Source organism: Kryptolebias marmoratus, linkage group LG22 (genome assembly GCF_001649575.2).
Source record: "Kryptolebias marmoratus isolate JLee-2015 linkage group LG22, ASM164957v2, whole genome shotgun sequence".
In the NCBI taxonomy this organism is placed as follows: Eukaryota; Metazoa; Chordata; class Actinopteri; order Cyprinodontiformes; family Rivulidae; genus Kryptolebias; species Kryptolebias marmoratus.
In genome coordinates, this window is record NC_051451.1 from 26,962,965 (window position 1) to 26,980,972 (window position 18,008).

Consider the following 18,008-nt stretch of genomic DNA (forward strand, 5'->3'; position numbering starts at 1 on the left):
TGAAGAGGCATTGCGTTTTTTTTTCAGTTTATATTGAAAGAGTGATTGTTTGGTTTAAAGTTATATTAGTCATTTCCGATGTACTGAAGTTAATAGTTCTCTACTGAAGTATGTGATACCTGAAGCATGTTGCATATGAAGTATGTTTATAACACAAGAAGAATAAATCTTCCAGTGGAATGAGAAGGAAGCTCAACGTGTGTGTCTCGTCTTTCCTGTTCCACAGCATCACACGTTGAGGGAAGATCATCTAACACATTACCCTCAGCCATCCTAGGTCGCAGGGTAACACAGACATTTGTTTATTTTTTGAACATTAGCTGCATTTTTAGCATGTTGAAAGGATTTATTTTCATAAGTCTCATCTATGAATTCTTTGGGTATTAAAAGACTCCTAAACCTCAGGGGATGGACTCACAGATTAACAAAGAACCAACTTTAAACTTTTAATTTCAGCACCTTGTTACTGGTATTGGTCAGATATAAGGACTAAATAAAAACTATTAAAAAAGCAGCAAAAAAAATCCTTCAGAAAGTCTGAAGTGTTGCTCAACAAGACATTAAAATATCTGTTTGAGCTCTTTGACTTGGAATCAGGTCAGTGGTAGATGCACGTCCATTGATTAGTTTCTGCAAGTTTTATTACAATTTGTCCAGAAGTCCAGGACATATTTTGGCAACAGAGATGAGCCTTTTAACCTTTCAATACAAAGTCCAAAAGCCTTGCTGCTTTGTCTTGCAAATAAAGAGAAATAAAAGTTTATTGTTTATTTCAATACAAGACTGGATTGATCACAACCTAATTAAAACACTGACAATAATCTATATTTATAATGGTGGGAAAATATAAATATAATGGATATTTTATTTTGTAAGTTTACTAGAGCATTAATGAAACGTGAAGCAAAGAATTTGGTTAGGACTTTTCATCCTCCTCTTCGTGCCAATTCCAGGGATCTTTAATGGAAAACAGAGTCAGCGGCTGCCCGTTCACCCCCTTCATGTCAATGCAGGGGTTAAACAGGGGGAACAGAGGCTCTGAGCACTGCACACAGAAGGAGTGAAGCAGCGTCATGGCGTCGGCGTCGTAGAATAACAGCTCCCCCCTCTGGACGTTTGCCAGTACGCCGAGCTTCCTGACTCTCTTTGCCACCGACAGCTGCTTCTCTTGAGTATCATGACACGCCAGGTACTGTCCGTCTCCGTGGTAGATGCACCAAGACGTGCTGTTCACACCCAGGCTGCAGAAACCCTCAGGTTGCTTTGTATTGACCACACCGGTGGTCACGCCTATCATCCAGAAGGGTTTGTCCTGAACTATGACCTCCCAGTAATGCTGGCCACTGCTGAAGCTCTCCTGAGCCAGGACGCTGAACTGAGAGTCATACGGCTGGGGGCTCGGCCCGTCCCCAACGGGCTGGCGTCTCCAGTAGACTTGTTTTCTGTCACTGGATATTTCTAGTTTGGGGTGGGCTGTTGTGGAGTCCAAAGCAGGTGAACTTAGATCTGTAAACAAACATTCAGCCCACAGTTATTCAGATTCTAAATGTTCATTTCTTTTATTGCAAAACACTGAATTCTCTACTAACATGACCATGTACGGGGAAAGTGTTGGGACAGAGCTAGTGAGAGGTCATCCACCAGCCTCTCCACCGTTCTCAGCTTTTCTGGGTCACACAGATCCCTATTTACTGTCTGGATTGGTGAAAAATCCAGACGATCACTTAAAAAAGAACAGAAAAAAAGCATACATATATACACACCAAGGTCAGGTGGTTAAATCATGCAGAATAAAGTTGTAACGTCTCAAACGTACAAAGATACACTCACCAAAGATTCTGTGCTGTGATTTGCTGTAAAAAAGGACATTTTCTTATTAGACCTTCAAACTATAAACTTATTAATGTATTGGATGAAAACTAAATGAACCTATTTGCTTTTAACTTACCTGTAGGAACTGCAGATCATTTGTTTCTTGCAAAAGTGCTTTGTTGGTGGCTCTAAGTGTGTCTATCTCTTTGATTTGGATTTCCATGTTGGCCCTCTGAGCCTCCAGCCAGTGCGTCGTGTAGGTTTCCTCTGCCTCTATAATCTGCATCATCAGACGCTCATCGGCGTCCAGCACCACACGGATTCTGCTGTACTTGTCTGAGATTCTCTCTCTGAAATCTGCTGCTGATTTCTAGAAAATAGATCAAATGCTGTATTGGAAGGTTTTCTGCAAAGAAAAACCAGATTGTTAATTAAAAAAAAGGGGTGGGTTCACGAGGGTCGATGATACCACGGTTTGTGTGTACAGTGACTCCAGGTCTTTGATGGCGTGCTCTGCTTCGCCTCTTCTCTTCAGCAGGTGGGTCATGTTGGTCTCCAATGTGCCCTAAAGACAGAAATAAAAGAAAACTAAAACAATTCTGCAGAAATGTCAAAGGAGCAAATGATTGAAGAGTGACATCATCAACTGTCAGTTGAACAATTCATGAAAACGTCTGTAAAAACGTCATAAAACCTAAACTTTATTTGTGCAAAAACCATTAAATCTATCAAAGTGCCACTTCAGACATGTAAAGTCCAAGTTTCTGTGACTCATTTAACTTTGGAAGGATGTTCCAAAGTTTGGCTCCAAAGAGGGTTGGATTTTCTCATGTTTTTCAAAACTCCCATTGATCTCCATTCTTTTTTTGATGCTGTTTTCTTTCTTTCTTTTTTTTTTTTTGCAAATTATGTCTATATTTTGAGACATACTGCTGCCAAATGTAAGAGCACACTATAGCTGATTGAGCCACACATTTTGGTGTATGATTTGCACGTTTTATTTCAAAGCTGTGCAACGAAAAACAGGAAATTTCTTTATACAGATTATTATTAAGGATGCTTCAGAGCTCGTGCATCAGCATCCTTAAAAAGAACGAGTTGTGTAATTCACAACAAATTATCAGGAGTTGTGATATTTACCCTAAATTCTGCACCGGCCTCATGAAGCTGAGATGTCTTATGGTGTTTGTGTCTGCCCACCAGGGCACATAAACAACACACAGGAAGCTTTTCCTCCATGCAGAAGAGCTTCAGTTCGTCACGGTGCTCCCTGCACTTCAGAGACAGTGGATCGCTGGTCACATCGACAAGTGTGTGCTCCCTGAGAGCGGACTTCTGCTGGTGCACCAGGGCATGAGCCTGGCAGAGTGAAGCGTCACAGGTCAAACAGGTCCTTACAGCCACAGACGGCTTCTCTATGCAGTGGTCACAGCACACCGTCGAAGACGACTTGGCTGAACTACTAAGAGCTGTGAAGTCGTTCACTTTAGACTGAAGAACAGTGTTTATCTCCAGGGTGAGGTCAGAGGGAAGGAATATCTGACACTCTGGACAGAAGAAAGGACCCGCAGGAGACACATCTGTTTCCCAGACGGCCTGGATACAAGTCAGGCAGAAGTCGTGTCCACACTGGAGCGTCACGGGATCCTCAAAGAACTCCTGGCAGATGGGACACTTCAGAGTTTTGTCAACAGTCTCCATGGCCTGGCTCGGCTTGGCCCGGCTCGGCTTGGCTCGGCCCGGCTCGGCTCTCTTATGGCGGCCCGGTGTAAGAGAGAGAGTTCCTCCAGGCTGACCCAGCTCATTAATGTTTCACCGGCCTCTCTCGGCAGGTACACACACCACTCACAAACCTTACGATCAGATTACAGAAGATGTGTTGATAACCGAAACCTTTTTAAACCATTAACCTCCCAGGAGACATGCAAACCCTTTCCCCCGAAACGTAAAATAATAATAAAAAAATCTGGAGAAATAACATTTTCTGCAAAAATCCAGTTTGAATGCTAAGTGCTGAATGACTGCTGCAATTAAAACTGGGTCATCACAGCAAAAAGAAGAACATTAGATAAAAGCTAAAAGTATCAAAAGGCTAACTAAAAGCTAGAAATAGCAAATTGGTAGCTAAAAGATAAAAGTAGCAAAAGAAATACAAGCATGCTTATGCTGATGTTTTTAAAGGAATTAAAGAGATTTCAATGTCTTTCCTTATTTGTAAATAAAGTTAAATATTTTTAAAAAATTGATATAACTGTAACAGCAGCCATCTCCTGAATGAGCTGAAGGTTTGGATCTATAAAAGGCTAAAATAGTAGAAAATATGCAAAAATATTTAGATTGTAAAAAACATACAAAGAAATAATTACAATAACAAACAGGAAAACAAATACTGTGCCAGTTAAAATTAACTTTGGAAGCTGTACAAATGAAAGGCTTCTCTGTAATTTATTATTATTGTCAAACACTTTTTAAAAGCTAAAGAAATATTGAGCTGAAACATAAAATAATGAACAGTAATATCAATTTGTTTTTGTAAAAAAACCCCCACCAAATTCTGTCTCCTAAGATTCTGAGACTATGTTTCGACCATTCCTAATTTTTATTGTTCCGAACAAGCAAACACAGAAAACAGTTTTTTAATTTTCTTTTGACATATTTACAGAAACGAACAATCCAGTTTCCCTTTTTGTGTCAGGTAAGTAACGATTTATCTGTATTTTAATTTCAGTATAAAACCAGACAACGTGTGAATTTAATTTATAATCTCAGGAAGGCAGTTTTATAACTTTAAATATAATAAACTCTTAACTTTCCTTTAAATGTAATCAGTTCTTCGCTGTATTGTTACGCTTCTCGCGGATGCGAAGTTCTGACGTTTCTACGTACTTCCTACGTAATTGCGTCATCACGTACAGTTTGGACGTACTCTAATATTGCGCGTAAACGTCCTTCGTGAATACCCCAGTGCTCTTCCGAAACAACGTGGGCTGTGGATGTGGCAGCAGACTGACGGACTTACTACGTGTCTCCTTTCTGCACAACACAGTCATTGGCATCGGAAGTTGTGTTTTTTAGCTCCTCGTACTGTCAGGTAACGAGACATTTTATAAAAACTTTCTTCTGCTAATAGTTTTCAAATGGCAGCTAAAAATAGCCGAAGCTAACCAACAGCTAGCTAGCTACAGGTACATTGTTTTGACAGTATTTGACACGCAGCATCATTTATTTTTCATTTCAAGCAGCAGTTAAAGCAGATTTACATTCGAGTTTAGTCGTGCAGAACGTTTAACTTCGATATATTAGCAGATAATATTTGTAAGCTAACTTGAATGTGTCAAGTTAAAAGAATTAACTGTGATAACAATGAAGGGCATGAGTGAAACTTTACAGAAATCAGATATGATTTACAATGATCTCTTCAGTACAGATAATTTATTTCTTTGTAAATTCGGGATGCAGATGGATATTTATATGTATTGCTCATCTATTCTGATATAAAATTGCTGCTTATTTCTGTTGAGGTTACAGTGACCTGACATTGATTTGGTGTGTTTTTCTGTGATCCACAGCTGTTGGTGCCATGTTTGCCAGGCTGGCTCTGAGTTCTCGCCTGCCATCTAAAATCCGGCTGACAAATGTCTGTCTCACATCCAGCAGAACGTTCTCCCAGACTAAATGTAAGTAAAAACCCTCCAAAACTCAAAAAACACATCTTCACGATGTCAGTCCAGCTCTGTGGCCCAGTTCAGACCCGGCGCCAACATCCATCTTTGGTGGTTTGATCATCGTGACTGACTGAAATCATCCTCTACACTTTGAATTTTGTTTTTGGCTCTCCTACTCCAGACTGGGTTTCCCTCTTATCAGCACCAATACATCCAGAAATTCCTTCATCCCCACAGCTATGGGGTGGAAGTAACTGGTTGGATGTTTTTAATTTAGTTGTTGTTCTTCAGTGACGTTATTTGTTCTTGTTTTAGTGTTTTTATTATTTACATTTGATCACTTCCACTAGTGTTTTTTGATCTGTGGATCCTTTGGATCACTGTATTTTTGTAAGTCTGCTGTTTCTTCTTTTGTTTCCATCTGTTTGTAGTCTCTGCTGCTTGTGAGGTCAGTTCAGTCCAGTAGGTGGTCCTACAGTGTAGCTCAGGTCGTGTGTGGATAAAAGTGGGTCAGACCACCTCTGAAGGTGGTGAAGACGTCTTCAGTGCACAAACGTTCAGAGTTATAGTCAGTACTGTCTGGCTGCAGTCGGATCGTCATGGACAGACGTGGCTGCCGGGTCTGAACGGGGTGTATTTTGTGTGCCTGTATGTCTTTTATAATGTTACTCACTTCCAGTAATGCTTGCAGTTTTTCTCCCACGTCCCCATGGGAAATCTTTTGCCCACCGCAGTGAGTTGAAGCAGGCCAAACGGATTGTGGTGAAGCTGGGGAGCGCCGTGGTCACACGCGGGGATGAGTGCGGCCTGGCGCTGGGTCGGCTGGCCTCAATCGTAGAGCAGGTGACGCTGTAGAGTCGTGAGGAAAAACTCTACATTACCTTTTCTCTGAGGTCTAATAAGCTTGAATGCTGTGGTTTGTCTGTCTCGTAGGTGGCCGTGCTGCAGAATCAAGGCAGGGAGATGATGATTGTTACAAGTGGCGCTGTGGCGTTTGGGAAGCAGAGATTGAGGCATGAGATACTTTTGTCTCAGAGCGTCAGACAAGCTTTGCACTCTGGACAGAACCAACTCAAAGACATTGTGACTATTATGCTTTAATTGAAATATATATATAAATCTTGATATATTGTGTTTAATTACCAGCCTTGTTGACTTAAATTGCTCTCCAGTCAGTCCCCGTTCTAGAAGCCCGAGCGTGTGCAGCTGCTGGACAAAGCGGTCTGATGGCACTATACGAAGCTATGTTTACCCAATACAGCATCTGCACTGCTCAGGTGTGTACCCGGCCTCTCTTTGTGACTGAAACGCTGCCAGAGGACGACTAAAAAGTCACCTAAACCTCACTGTTTCTGTCTCATTGTTTAGATTTTGGTCACCAACCTGGATTTTCACGATGAGCAGAAGCGCCGCAACCTGAACAGCACGCTGCACGAGCTGCTTCGGATGAACATTGTACCCATCATCAACACCAACGACGCTGTTGTTCCCCCCCCTGTGCCCAACAGTGACCTGCAGGGGGTGAATGTGGGTACCGCGTGTTGGCCGTGCTGGGAATGCTAAAAGGGGTGCAAACATGTGAACAAATAAAACACGTTTTCTTCTTTAAAATTTTAAAGATAATTATTAGTATTCTTTATAATGTAGTTTCAAATCAATCTCAATGTTAAGTGTTTATTTAACTGTGCACACAACTGCTCATGTTGTGGTGACTGCTAAGCTGCAGTGAAATCTTATTTATTATGTTTGTTTTCCAGGTAATAAGTATAAAAGATAATGACAGCTTGGCTGCACGACTCGCTGTTGAAATGAAAGCTGATCTTCTTATTGCTCTGTCGGATGTTCAAGGTAAAAAAACAAAACAAAACATGCTCTTTTGTTGCCTTCTTATTAGTTAGCCATTTTGTTTTTTCATCATTTGTAGTAAATGTTTGTAACATTGGCAGTTAGAACTTTTTTTGTTTGCTATGGTTGATTAGCTGTGATGGACATCTTGAATTGGGTTGATTCCAAAAGATAATTAGCTGTAGATGTGCATCCAATGCTTACTTGGTTTCATCACAATCTGTCCACTGGTTCACAAGATATTTTGCTAACAGACAAACACACATACACAGAACTTTTTGCAGATGATAAGTGTTTGTTCAGTGAGTAAAACTGAGACAAATGCCTCCCACAGGTTTATATGACAGTCCTCCTGGAACCGATGATGCGAAGCTCATTGATATATTTTACCCCGGAGATCAGCAGTCGATCACATACGGCACCAAGTCCAGAGTCGGTATCGGCGGCATGGAAGCCAAGGTCGGCACAACAGACAATATTCCCTCTAACTCTGTTAGCAGGACAGTTTTGCCTAATATTCTGTTTGAACCAGGTGAAAGCAGCCCTCTGGGCTCTCCAGGGCGGAACCTCGGTGGTCATCGCCAACGGCACGGATCCCAAAGTCACCGGCCACGTCATCACTGACATCGTGGATGGGAAGAAAGTTGGCACCTTCTTCTCTGAAGTGAAACCTGCAGGTACTGAGTGAAAACCAGACGGGGAGGATGTTCCATCCTGTGTTTTTGTGTGCGTTTTTATTTGACGTTTGCATGTTTGACTCCATCAGGTCCAACTATAGAGCAGCAGACAGAGATGGCCCGACACGCAGGGAGGGCTTTGGCTTCTCTGCTGCCTGAGCAGGTGTGGTATTTAAAAGCTTTCTTTTCATTAAAAACAGTATGGACACTTAACAGAGTTTTAGATGCTATCCAAAGTTCTTTAAATTGCTGCCGCTCACAGTCGAAGGTGTCTCTGCATCCTGTCTTTGTTTGCAAAGTATCTCATGAATCACTGAACAGATTTTAATTAAACTTTCAGGAAATAATCTTTGGAATCTTTGACTTTTGGATGACTGCCATTCTGTGATCTTAAAAAACATTAAAATGGCTATAACGCAGTCAAATGTACAAATATTGACCTATAATTTGGTGAGGTGGTAGTTGAGACTGATCCCCAACACGTATTCTGAGCACAAAGTTTAAAGCCTAAAATTTGGCCTTTAACTATTTGTTGTTAGCAAAATATCTCATGAGCTACTCTGGATTTCAATGAAACTTTCAGGAAATCATCTTTAAATATTCATCTACAGCTGATTAAACTTTGGAGCCAATCTCACCTTACAGAATACAAAAAATGGCTATAATTCAGTGAATTTTACAGACACTGAGCTCAAATTTGATGTGACAGTAGCTGAGGGTCATTCAAGATGGCAGAAAATATGCATTTGTTCAAGGAATGCTAGGCCTTTAATTGTGTGTGTTTGTTTCCAGAGAGGAGAAATCATCTGCTGTCTCGCTGAGCTGCTTACAGAGAAGAAAGATGAGATTCTTTGTGCCAACAGGAAAGACATGGAGTTAGCCACAGCAACGGGTAAAACAACAGATGAACCTGATCCACATCAGCATGTTCACTCTGCGGTCTTTCATTTAGGAAAACTGAGGGAGAACAGGCTCAGAGCATTCATTTTGTGCCTTCTGTTGCAGATCAGCAACAGAGAGGAAATATTTGTCTTTAACTGGTTCATTTAACTGCTGCTGACCCTGAAAGGCAAAGGGATTGATTTATTCCAGTAGTTTTCAACGTCTGAACGACTAGTTAATGTTGTAGTCGTCGTGGATTGGTGCAGAGGGCGAGCCTGTGTCCATGAAGGTAGTCTCTCACTGGGTTGGCTCAAAATTGTGAGAAAAGAAACTATTTATTTTATTTCAGTCTCACTGAGCTTTGAGTGTTTGCAACCAGCGAACTGTGCTGCCATGTTTTGCCCGACCAGTTTTTGTAAATCATGGCTTATTTTCACCTGCAAGGCTTGCAGAACTGTATTCTAGGCGTTGCACGTTATTTCGTTGTCCACATCGTACCCGCCGCAGTTCGCTTCGTACCAAACATGGCAGCCGAAGCAGCAGAGAAGAAGGCGTCGTATCATGATGTCATCACCATTCTCATGGTTTATTCTAAATCTGCAAAGAAAAGAAAGGTAGACTAAGAAACTGTCTTTTCAGAGATGAGTGGACGAAGAAATATGCTTTTTTTTGTCCTCATCACAAATCTGTGACTGCATTCTCAAAGCTCACATCGCAGCTTCTTTACAAAAGCACATTTAAGTTTTTCACGCCGAGTGTTTTGACTGTCTTGGGGCATCAATCTGCTGTTACCCAGCCTTGAAGTTCAATTTATTTAATATGTTATTTCTTGTGTGAAATTAGAGGATTTTATTTTGTTGAGGCATGAAAAGTAATTGGGTTTAAAGGGAATATTCTCATAAAAGTACAGCGCACATTAAGCTTTACTGTCAGACGTTAGAGCAGCTTAGGTTCACAAACCTAGAAGTTGTAAACAAATTTCATAAAAAGGATTAACTTATTGCTAGTTTTCTGGACTTTTGATCTTATCTAGAAATCAGGTTTGAGCCTTTGAATATAAAGTTTAAGAAGCCCTGATTTCTTCTCTGTTCCCCCTTTTTATTGTTTGCAGTTGAGTTAAAATTCTGTTTTCTCGCAGGCCGTTTGCCGCAGCCTCTGATCAACCGTCTGAGTCTTTCAACCGCGAAGCTGAACAGTCTCGCCATCGGTCTGCGTCAGCTCGCCGTGTCCTCCGGGAACAGCGTGGGCCGAGTGCTGAGAAGGACCAGGGTGGCGAACAACCTGGAGCTGGAGCAGATTACCGTCCCCATCGGTGTCCTGCTCGTCATTTTTGAGTCGCGTCCTGATTGCCTCCCACAGGTCAGATGCTTCTGATGCTCATCATAGGCTCATCATTTAGCCCGAGATTAATGGGAAGATATAAGTTTTGCGTTAAATGCTGGATTGCAGGTGGCAGCCTTAGCAATCGCCAGTGGGAATGCTTTGCTCCTTAAGGGCGGCAAAGAGGCGTCCAACACCAACAAGATTCTGCATCAGCTCGCTCAGGAAGCTCTCTCAGTTCACGGCGTGGCGGATGCCATTCAGCTGGTGAGTCCCGCTTTTTTATTTTGACTTCCTCTTAACGTCATCGATGTAAATCTTTGGAACGACGACGTTTCTGTTGCCACGTAGGTGAGCACACGTGAAGAAGTCGAGGATCTCTGCAAACTGGACAAGATGGTCGACTTGATTATTCCGAGGGGTTCATCCCAGTTGGTCCGGGACATCGAGCGGGCGTCGAAGGGCATCCCCGTGTTGGGCCACAGCGAGGGCGTCTGTCACGTCTACGTCGACAGCGAGGCCAGCATCGACAAAGTCATCGACGTTGGTACGTCTCAAGGTTTTTACTTACTCCGGCTTTCTGGAAGCTGATGAGCGTGTTGTAGAACTACAGTAAAAAAAATTATAATGTTTGTAAGATAAAAACTGTTTTGTTTTTAGTCAGAGACTCGAAGTGCGACTACCCTGCAGCCTGCAACGCCATGGAGACCCTCCTGATTCACAGAGATTTACTGCGGACTCCTACCTTCGACCAAATAATCGACATGCTGAGAACAGAAGAAGTAAGAAACGTGTTCAGTTCAGTATATTGTTAAGTGTTTTGTTTTGTATATTCAGTGGCTTGATAAAGTATTTTGTTTCTTTTGGTAATCTTCCTATGTTGTTGCCTTACAACCTGCCTTACAACAAATTTATTAGCATTTTTAATTTGATTAAAAGCAATAGTTGTCCAAAAATACGCCAGTTAACGGGAGAAAAATGCATTTTAAATAATATGTGGCCATGTGTTCAGCTCTTTTCCTTTAAAACCCCAATTGTGTCTTCAGAAAACACAAACTGCAGCATTTTTCAGGTTTTTATTTTGTAGACTTATTTAAAAAATTGTATAAATAAAAAGTTAATTTACATTCCAGGTAGTAAGGCAACAAAATAGACTGAGTATCAGGAGGGATGAGTGCTTTTACAATCCACCACACATGCACTGAATAAGCTTTATGACATCTAATTTCTTTGTTTCAGGTAAAGATCCACGCGGGTCCTCGTTTTGCTTCCTATCTCACCTTCAGCCCGTCTGAGGTGAAGTCTCTGCGGACAGAGTACGGGGACCTGGAGTGCTGCATCGAGGTGGTGGACAGCATGCAGGACGCCGTGGACCACATCCACAAATACGGCAGCTCGCACACTGACGTCATCGTCACGGAGAATGAAAACACAGCCGAACAGTTCCTGCAGCAGGTCGACAGCGCCTGCGTCTTCTGGAACGCCAGCTCTCGCTTCGCCGATGGCTACCGCTTCGGCCTGGGTATGGATGCTATCCGTTGTTTTACGCCTCCTCCTGAGCGGATCTGAATGTGTGCGAGCTGAGTCAGCGTTCACACTGTCGTCGTCGTTCATTTATTCTTCATCTAACTGCATCTGCCTCTTTATGCTAATTTAGCCGTTCAACCATTCAGCTCATTCAGGAGATGGCTAACTTCAGTACTTTTTAAAGTATTACTCTTTATTTATAAATATTTTCCCTGTAGAGACACAGAGATCTCTTCAGCTCCTCACTCTGTTTGTCTTCTTAGGCTATTTGCACTTTTTAGCAACCATTCTGCTTTTTTAGCTGCTGTTTTGCTATGTTTAGCTTAAGCTAACCTTTTGCTACTTTCACCTTTTAGTTAATCTTTTTATACTTGTAGCCTATTGCTTCTTTTTAAGCATAACTATGGCTTACTGTTTTTTTAGCTAGTTTTTTTATTGGTCTTAGCTTGCATTTTAGAGACTTTTAGCTAGTGTTCTCTTTTTAGTAGCTTCAACAACCCAAGTTCTTCAGCATTCACACTATGTTTTCACAAAAACTGCAGTTTCTGGAGTTTACCAACGTTTTTAAAACACGACTGAAGAAGTCATTTCTTTGTTTTTTCCTTTTTCAGGAGCTGAGGTTGGCATCAGCACAGCCAGAATTCATGCCAGAGGTCCAGTCGGTTTGGAGGGGCTTCTTACAACTAAGTGGGTTCTTCGAGGGGAGGGACACACCGTGGCTGACTTCTCTGAACAAGGCAGTATGAAATATCTTCATGAGAACATCCCTGTTCCACAGGGAACCTTTAACTAAGAAAACTATCAACTGGAGTCAACGCAGCAGGTGTCCACCAAGAGTTTGTTAGAGGTTTGTGTCAAATGGTCGCATTTCTACCTGCTAGTTTCTGCTTTATCACCTGTGAAACGTAAGCCCTGAATGGAGGCCGCTTTTAACAGACAACCACGTGCACAGACACACAAATCCCCGTAAATATCAAACGAGCAGGAAATTTATTGTTAAACATAAAATACGAAGCGTTAAAAAGCTCATTTTTCTATTGGTACGAAAAGGAATCATTGGGCCAATTGTGATTTTTCTAATTTATTTTTCTACACCCTTTGTTTTGTTACAGAAAGTGTTTGTGCTTTATCTTGGTTTAAGATTTGCTCTGCTGTCCTTTTCTCTTTGCACATACAGTTTAATAAATATGATGTACAGTTCTTAAATCTTGAATTTGTGGTTTATCAAAGTTAACATCGTATTTTTTTCCCCGTTTTATATATTCTGGAGATGGTCGTCGCTGTTTATTAAAAGGACCTAATTTGTTTTAAATGTGGTTTAATAACCTCTTCAGTGTTCTGCTTTAATTTCTGTGGTGCAGATTGTTTGCTAAAACAACAAATTGGGCGCTTTTCTTTTTCAATCAGCCGAATGAGACCTGGGTAGAAGTGATGATGGGCAGGAAATGGAGGAACCTCCTCCAAAATAAGAGCAAAGTGTTTGCCGGTGGCAGTGGGTGCCATCTTAAATCGGCTCCATCAAAGTTTACGGTTTTATTGATCCACTGATAACAAATATGTTCAACAAAAACCACCAGAAATCACCTACTGTATGGCACAGAGCCTGTACTTTATCATGTTCAGCTAATTAACTGACTTTATTCATCACTTTTGGATCTTGAAAGTGAAAGAACTTTGTTTTGTTTCCATCAGTCACGTGGTTTCGCCGGTTTAAGTGCTGGATCTGAGCCGACGGAGTCCAAACCGGGCCCACCAGGCCAATCGATTTGTCTCCCAGGCTGAAAGTGGTGTGCAGCCAATCTCATGCCAGCATTTTTCACTGATTATTGGTGTCTGCATTAACAATATTAGTTCAGGTAATTAATTCAATAATCTTATTTTTACTGGGTCCACAGAGTTTTGTTTTATTTCATAAGGTGACAATAATTACGGCGCACTACGAGTATAAAAACCGAAAGAAGTGAGAAAAGAAAGGTAAAAATAAAACAAAACCTACAGTTTTAAAACAGAAAAAAACCCTTCCATGCACAAAGTCTATTTCTGATTAATGAACGTGTGTTTTAAACTTATCTTGCTGTAATTTATATATAATTTATCAGTAAGCAATATACATCAGTGGTTCCCAAAGGTGGGTTCAGACCCCACTGTGGGTCATAATAACACATCAATTGGGGTCCTTGGATAATTTGGAGCAATCAAATTAAATCTTCTTTTCATAATACACATTATTAAGAAGGTTTCTAGACCTTGTGAATAGGTGAGTCACTAAAGGAAATATAGTAGTTGGTCAGTCTGTGATGTTATCTTGGGGTCATAATGTTCTGCAGCCATTATTTTGTGGGTTTGAAACTTAGTAATGAAATGTCCCACTGCCCAGAAACGCACCCGGCTGAGGCACTGGGGGGGTGGGCGGGGCTTCCACTTCCAGCAGGTGACCTTGGCTGGCTCAGCTGTCATCTGTTCGTGAACATGGCAGGAAGCAGATCTTACAGCATAGTGGAGTATTTTGGCGGAGATGATGGTTACCGCTGCGGATACTGTAAAAACGAAAAGAGCAACTTCTCTCATGGTGAGTTTTATCCGAAGAAGTGGCGAAGAAACTCCGCTGGAGGCTGTCTGAACTAGCTAACGACATAGTAGTAGCTACATTTGCTTAAAGTAGCCGGGTGTGGAATATTTTGTGCTAGCTGTAATTGCTATTTTATTACATGTTTATCGCCAGGGCCACTGGTTGTAAACGTGTAAGCTTCGTTAAATGTTTGAACACAGAGAAAGTATCCAAACGGAGTGTAGACAGCGTTAGCCGAGCGTGTTAGCATCGTTTTTAGCCACTAGCCGAAATTAGCATCATGTAGCTTAAGTGTCTAATCAGGGAGAAATTAAACAAAAAAAACATAAAAACAGTACATCCATGCAATGATAGTGTATTCCAGTAAGGTTGGTGTGTACAGTAAAAGTACTGTTATGTTTGTTTAGCAACAATATTTTCCTCTGGAGTCACCATGATGCCTCATAAAGTTAGCGTTCTTGCTAGTTGGTGAATGAAGCGGAGGAAGAGGAGGACTCACTAACGAAAACAAAAACTACAAAAATCTCTCAGGGAAGAAAAGTTTACCGTGTACATCAGCAAACTAACATCAAATGACTGCATTTCATTGTATGGTTTTGCATGGAGATGATGTTTATAGCTAAATGAGGAGATATAAACAAGCAGAATCCACATTACATCTTCAGGATGCATTATTATTTATTTCTGGGTCTTGTTGTGGTTTCAGGGCAACATTAAGCAGCTATAAGCTGGTATTTTGTTGCTAATTTAGTTACTCAAGATTCTGTGTAAACAGGAAGACACAGGGTTCATAAACTCACTTCATGTCAAAGGATTGAGGCTTTAATAAACTGTCTTTACTGTCTTGTCTGTTTTAGCTGAGATCAAGACACAGAACAGGTGTGATGTATTCCTAAAAAAACCCTATTATTATATTACTTATAATTATGAATAAATCATTCTGGGATGCTGATTATGAATTCACATTGTTTTCCTGTTTATAGTTTCTTCTGTATGTTTATTTGTCTACAGTCTAACTGCTTCTGCATACTTAGTGTTATTTTAACCGTTCATACATCAAAACATAGGGCTGATTGGTGACAGCATGTTATGACTTTTAGTATTTGTCTTTTATACATTTTGAAATAGTTTCCCCATAGAAATTGCATGGTGATCTCTTTAGTTATTTAAAACAATCTATTCTCTTTTAAATCCACTTCAGTAAATTATCTTTTTTTGTCTTCTTCAGCTAATTTTAGCTACTGTCTTGACCATTTTAGCTTGTAGCTATGGTTTTGCAAATTGTTGCTTTTAGCTTCAGCTTTTATTTAAAAGCTGAAATGATATGGCTTTGTTAATTATCCTTTAGCTACGGGTTTGTACATTTATGTTTTAGCTAGTGATTTGGTAATTTTAGCCTTTAGCTATGGTTTAGCTAATTGTAGCTTTTGGTTGCAGTTTTGCTATATTTAGCTTTTAGTCTCTTTTTGATCATTTTTGCTTTTAACTACAGTTTTAATCTAAAGTAAAAAGCTGAAACTGAGCGTATTTTAGATTTTAGTAAATGATTTTACTAATTTTAGCTTTTAGCAATTGTATGGCTAATTTTGCTACCTTTAGCTTTTATCTCCTTTTTGATAACTTATTTTTCTAACCACAGCTATAACCTAGGGTAAAAGCTAAACTTGAGCTATTTCTAGTTTTTACTAATAGTTTTACTACTTTTAGCATTTAGCTACTGTTTTGCTCATTTTTGTAATCTAAGAGCAGACTGCTGTCTCCGGGTTGGGAACGAGGTTCTGCCTCAAGGCGAGGAGTTGAAGTATCTCTGGATGGATGGATGGATGGATGGATGGCAGTTCTGCATGCAGTCAATGAGCAACTGGGCTCAGCGCCTGCAGACACGAGCTGTAATCTAATCCAGGAGTGGTAATCTGGATGTTAGGTCATGTTGGCATGGGAACACTGAAGGAAGTCGAGAGACGTTAGTCCAAACAGTGGACAACAGCTTGTTTTAGTCCACTGAGATGGTGTCTCTTATCATCTGGCTGTGATGTTTGCTGATGTCTTTACTATTAAAGCGTTGGCGTGAATCTCAGCTGTGGTCTATGAGAAATCTGTCATCTGCAGGCGTTTCGAAGCGGGTGCTTCATCAGTGTGGTTGGAGCAGTGATGTTATCGAGGGTGGTGCTCTGCATAAAGCCAGCCTGGCTCCGTGATACAAAGCACATCTGGCATCATTGTGTCCTTCATGTTTCAGTGGACGCTGAAGAATAGCTCAGGTGGTTCTGTTGTGTTGCAGTGATGATGGATATTTCCCTCTCATCCATCTCATGAGGCGTGCTTCGTGTTTACTCTGTACTTTCATCGAGACGACCTGTCTGGCTGTTTTAGGCTTTTCCAGTAAAAGGTTTGGATCTGTCCTGATGGTTTAAAATGCCAGCCTTTTTTAATTTCCATACTGCAGCAGACCTGTTTTACTGCATTTAATACAACTTAGTGTGTCTTAATGAGGGCTTCTGCACCTGTGCAAACTCTTCTGTAAAACCTGTTTAAAGCAGAACTTCCTCTTCATTAATACTTCTCCTTTAATCCAACATGTGTGCCATTAAAAGGCTGACTGGAAAATAGGAATCTACAGTTACTCAGGTAGTTAGCGTTGATATATAAAATGTGCCTTAAAAAATAATAAAAAAGCTTTAATCTTTTACAGTTATTCAAAAAAATCTAGGAGTTAAAATACTGATAAAAGTTAAGAGTTGTATTTCTTTCTTCAACTATAAAGTGATAATTACTGTTTTAATTTAAATTATATAGTCTTATATAGTCTTAAGATTACATAGTAATTTTCTTTGTACTTGATAAGTTTCATCCCTATTTTTGTAAACATTTTTTTTGTCTTTTTGCCTTTGATTAAAGCAAGAAATGGTTTTCTGCTGTTTTTATAATCCTTTATCTTTTATTACAGCTTTTAATGTTTAATTCCACAAAATGTTCTTTCTTTGAGCGTCTGTAGTTTTACATTTTTATCTTTCTATATGCTTTTATTGTTTTTTTTGTCACTTTGAGTCGCCCTGTTGTTGAGACGTGCTGTAAAAATAAAGCTGCTTTGCCTTTCGTGAATCCAAGCTGACAAGGAAAGCAGAAGCTTGCTTTTTGTGTCTGTTGGTCATTTATCTAACATTTCCTGTTTAAATGTTGTAGTTTGGGTCCTTAGAGTCACACGGAGTCTCCTCAGTCTGTGTGAAGCGCCGGTCTCCCGGGAACCTCGTGCTTATTATACAAACTTGTGCCTGTTCTGCAAACTGTGAAACCAGCCGGTTGTTTTTCTTGTTGGAGACGAACCCACAGTTGTCCTTTTCTTGCTGTAGAGACTCACAGATCAGTCCTCCTTCACGTCGTGCATGTAGCTGAGGTTAAACGGGAGGTCAGGACCGGAGAGGAAGAGCTCAGAGCGCTGGTTCTGGGAAGGCAGATCTGCTGTAGCTGCAGATGATGACACAGTGTGTTTCCACAGGGGCGAGCAGCTTGGTAACAAACTGCATTGATTTAATTAGTAGTTTCCTTACATCTACAAAGTGTTTTTGTCTCATCAAACTCGTCTTTGATTATAATAAATATCTGACCTCCTTATTGTTTGAGCTTGAAACAAAAATGTTCTTATTTTTAATAATTATCAGAGTGTATAAAGTATTAAAAACAACCATTTTAAGATGTCAAGAAAACTTTGTT

General features: G+C 40.5%; 3 protein-coding genes and 1 long non-coding RNA gene across 8 annotated transcripts in view; 3 read left to right on the top strand and 1 right to left on the bottom strand.

Moving 5' to 3' along the window:
- Positions 1 to 6: 6 nt before the first annotated feature.
- LOC119616693 lies at positions 7 to 2,551 on the top strand. The gene is made up of 2 exons (XR_005232667.1): positions 7 to 285; positions 954 to 2,551. It is a non-coding gene; the product is annotated as an uncharacterized LOC119616693 (long non-coding RNA).
- On the bottom strand, positions 618 to 3,535 carry LOC108240683 (B box and SPRY domain-containing protein). The gene is made up of 6 exons (XM_017424348.3): positions 2,953 to 3,535; positions 2,282 to 2,377; positions 1,949 to 2,182; positions 1,831 to 1,853; positions 1,590 to 1,723; positions 618 to 1,506 (listed from the first exon to the last, which is right to left on the bottom strand). Exons 1-6 carry the CDS (start codon positions 3,511 to 3,513, stop codon positions 917 to 919), a joined length of 1,638 nt encoding a protein of 545 aa, XP_017279837.1. The 5' UTR covers positions 3,514 to 3,535; the 3' UTR covers positions 618 to 916.
- On the top strand, positions 3,493 to 12,934 carry LOC108240682 (delta-1-pyrroline-5-carboxylate synthase). Of its 2 annotated transcripts, XM_017424345.3 has the most exons (18): positions 3,493 to 3,644; positions 4,475 to 4,903; positions 5,382 to 5,489; positions 6,169 to 6,320; positions 6,411 to 6,560; positions 6,650 to 6,754; positions 6,846 to 7,004; positions 7,235 to 7,325; positions 7,657 to 7,781; positions 7,855 to 7,999; positions 8,089 to 8,162; positions 8,792 to 8,891; positions 10,020 to 10,240; positions 10,331 to 10,468; positions 10,553 to 10,748; positions 10,862 to 10,983; positions 11,441 to 11,723; positions 12,340 to 12,934. In XM_017424345.3, the coding sequence occupies exons 3-18, from the start codon at positions 5,393 to 5,395 to the stop codon at positions 12,519 to 12,521; spliced, it is 2,340 nt and encodes a 779-aa protein (XP_017279834.1). In that variant the 5' UTR covers positions 3,493 to 3,644; positions 4,475 to 4,903; positions 5,382 to 5,392; the 3' UTR covers positions 12,522 to 12,934. The 2 variants fall into 2 exon arrangements, with proteins under 2 accessions (XP_017279834.1, XP_017279836.1); XM_017424347.3 differs by lacking the exon at positions 3,493 to 3,644 and having other exon boundaries at positions 4,092 to 5,489; positions 6,212 to 6,320.
- Positions 12,935 to 14,143: 1,209 nt separating this feature from the next.
- Positions 14,144 to 18,008, top strand: part of LOC108240697 (arginyl-tRNA--protein transferase 1) — a 55,319-nt gene continuing 51,454 nt past the window's right edge. For all 4 annotated transcript variants that reach the window (XM_017424372.3, XM_017424368.3, XM_017424369.3 and 1 more), the window contains exon 1: positions 14,144 to 14,297. In XM_017424372.3, the coding sequence (XP_017279861.1) occupies positions 14,198 to 14,297 (100 nt within the window). In that variant the 5' untranslated portion in view covers positions 14,144 to 14,197. The remainder of the gene's footprint in view (positions 14,298 to 18,008) is intronic.

Bases quoted from the DNA above. Each gene is read 5' to 3' on its own strand.
- LOC108240683 (XM_017424348.3), bottom strand. From the start codon at position 3,513: ATGGAGACTGTTGACAAAACTCTGAAGTGTCCCATCTGCCAGGAGTTC. The intron at 2,378-2,952 runs GTAAATATCACA...TTCTGTCTTTAG, and splicing joins AGGCCGGTGCAGAATTTAGG to GGCACATTGGAGACCAACAT. The intron at 2,183-2,281 runs GTATCATCGACC...TCTATTTTCTAG, and splicing joins CACTGTACACACAAACCGTG to AAATCAGCAGCAGATTTCAG.
- LOC108240682 (XM_017424345.3), top strand. From the start codon at position 5,393: ATGTTTGCCAGGCTGGCTCTGAGTTCTCGCCTGCCATCTAAAATCCGG. The intron at 6,755-6,845 runs GTGTGTACCCGG...CTCATTGTTTAG, and splicing joins ACAGCATCTGCACTGCTCAG to ATTTTGGTCACCAACCTGGA. The intron at 7,005-7,234 runs GTGGGTACCGCG...TTTGTTTTCCAG, and splicing joins GTGACCTGCAGGGGGTGAAT to GTAATAAGTATAAAAGATAA.